The sequence below is a fragment of the Mandrillus leucophaeus genome, unplaced genomic scaffold (assembly GCF_000951045.1).
Source record: "Mandrillus leucophaeus isolate KB7577 unplaced genomic scaffold, Mleu.le_1.0 Scaffold171, whole genome shotgun sequence".
In the NCBI taxonomy this organism is placed as follows: domain Eukaryota; kingdom Metazoa; phylum Chordata; class Mammalia; order Primates; family Cercopithecidae; genus Mandrillus; species Mandrillus leucophaeus.
In genome coordinates, this window is record NW_012101710.1 from 2,789,198 (window position 1) to 2,790,835 (window position 1,638).

The following is a 1,638-nucleotide window of genomic DNA, read 5'->3' on the forward strand; positions in this document are numbered from 1 at the left end:
CCTGGGTTCAAGCAATCTTTCCACCTCACAACTCCCGAGTAGCTGGGACTACAGGTGCATACCACCACGCCGGAGTAATTTTTTTTTTTTTTTTTTGTATTTTTAGTAGAGACAGGGTTTCACCATGTTGGCCAGGTCTCAAATTCCTGACGTCAAGCGATCTTCCTGCCTGCGCCTCCCAAAGTGCTACAATTACCTGCCTGAGTCACCCGCCCGGCCTCAACAGCCATAATATAAACTAGACACTAATGGGAACAGCTGGAGTTAGAACTCCTGCTTCTGTAACTGACCGGTTTACCTCTGACTTGATTTCAAACAGGAAACCCTGAAGATTGACCTTTTCAAGTACAACACTTAACTTTCCCTCTGGAAGGATTCATCGGCTACCGTTTTAAAAATAGACAAGTGCGGCCTGACTTCAAGTGCAGGCCCCGCTCTCCTCCTGAGTGGCCAGAGCCCTGGAGGCAGCTCCCACAGCCTCAGCATCCCCTCCCGGCGCCCACGTGCTCAGACAGAGAAACCACAGGAGCTGGCGGGTGGGCAGAGGGGAGATTTTACTCCAGCATTCCCTTCCACGTTTCGTATTAAATATCTGAAATATATTAATCTTAAAAAACAATATCGACACAGTACTCAATGGATAGAGGCAGTGGAGTAAACAAGAAGCCCAGATTGCAACATCGTAGGCCATAAAAAAACTGGAGTGTGACTGCGGCAGGTTCCGGGCACGCGGGAAAGGGCGCTGCGGAAGCTTTCAGTCTCGGAGGAGGTTTTCGGGCTTGGGGTAGCCGAAGAGAACAAAGTCGGCCTCGTAGAGTTTGTACAGCTGCTGCCTCCAGGCCAGGGGGATCTTGGCGAACCAGTCCTCCTCCCAGCTGCTGGCGGTCCTGTTCCGGTAGCTCGGGGGGAAGCGGAGGTGCCGGTCCACCTGGAGCAGCTGCAGCAGCTGCGCGGCGTCCTCGTCCAGCGTCTCCAGCTTCCCCACGAAGTCGTAGTCGATCTGGCACGGGTGGCAGAGGCGGTACACCTGCCGCCAGTGCTCGTTGAAGGGCGCCAGCTTCTCCGTGTGCGGGTCCAGCAGGTACTGGATGAAGTTGGCGAAGGACACCTTGAGGCCGGCGCGGAAGGCCTCACGCGCCGACGCGGGCAGGCTGGTGTGGTTGGCGTACAGCCGCAGCATGGGCACGGCGAACTTGCGGTAGAACTCCTCGTTCTCCAGCTCGAACTTGCTGCGGAAGGCGGAGATGAGGCGCACGAAGGGGTCGCGCACGAAGAGGAACTTGGTGTACTTCTTGAGCTTGACCTTCATGAGGTGGCGGGAGAGCTTCCCGTAGCGGCGCCAGAACTTGTTGAAGGTCAGGTGCGCGCTGGCGTTGTGCACGTGCTCGCGGGGGATGCGCAGCGGGTCGCGGTAGGGCACGCCGCGGTGCAGCAGGCTCCCGCTCAGCACGATCATCACGCGCTTCCAGTTGGTGCAGGCCACCTTGGGCACGTAGCAGTAGATGGCGCCGTGCCGGTCGTCCACGATCAGGTGGCTCAGCTCCGAGTTGGGGATGTCGTCGAACGCGCGCTCCTTGGTGGGGAAGGCCAGGCTGGAGTTGGCGCAGAAGCCCCGCAGCACGCTCCTCCGCTCCGCCT

At 58.1% G+C, this 1,638-nt stretch overlaps 1 protein-coding gene across 1 annotated transcript; it reads right to left on the reverse strand.

Moving 5' to 3' along the window:
* Positions 1–99: 99 nt before the first annotated feature.
* Positions 100–1,638, reverse strand: CHST12 (carbohydrate (chondroitin 4) sulfotransferase 12). The gene has a single exon (XM_011976926.1). The coding sequence runs from the start codon at positions 1,454–1,456 to the stop codon at positions 755–757; it is 702 nt and encodes a 233-aa protein (XP_011832316.1). The 5' UTR covers positions 1,457–1,638; the 3' UTR covers positions 100–754.

Bases quoted from the DNA above. Each gene is read 5' to 3' on its own strand.
- CHST12 (XM_011976926.1), bottom strand. From the start codon at position 1,456: ATGATCGTGCTGAGCGGGAGCCTGCTGCACCGCGGCGTGCCCTACCGC.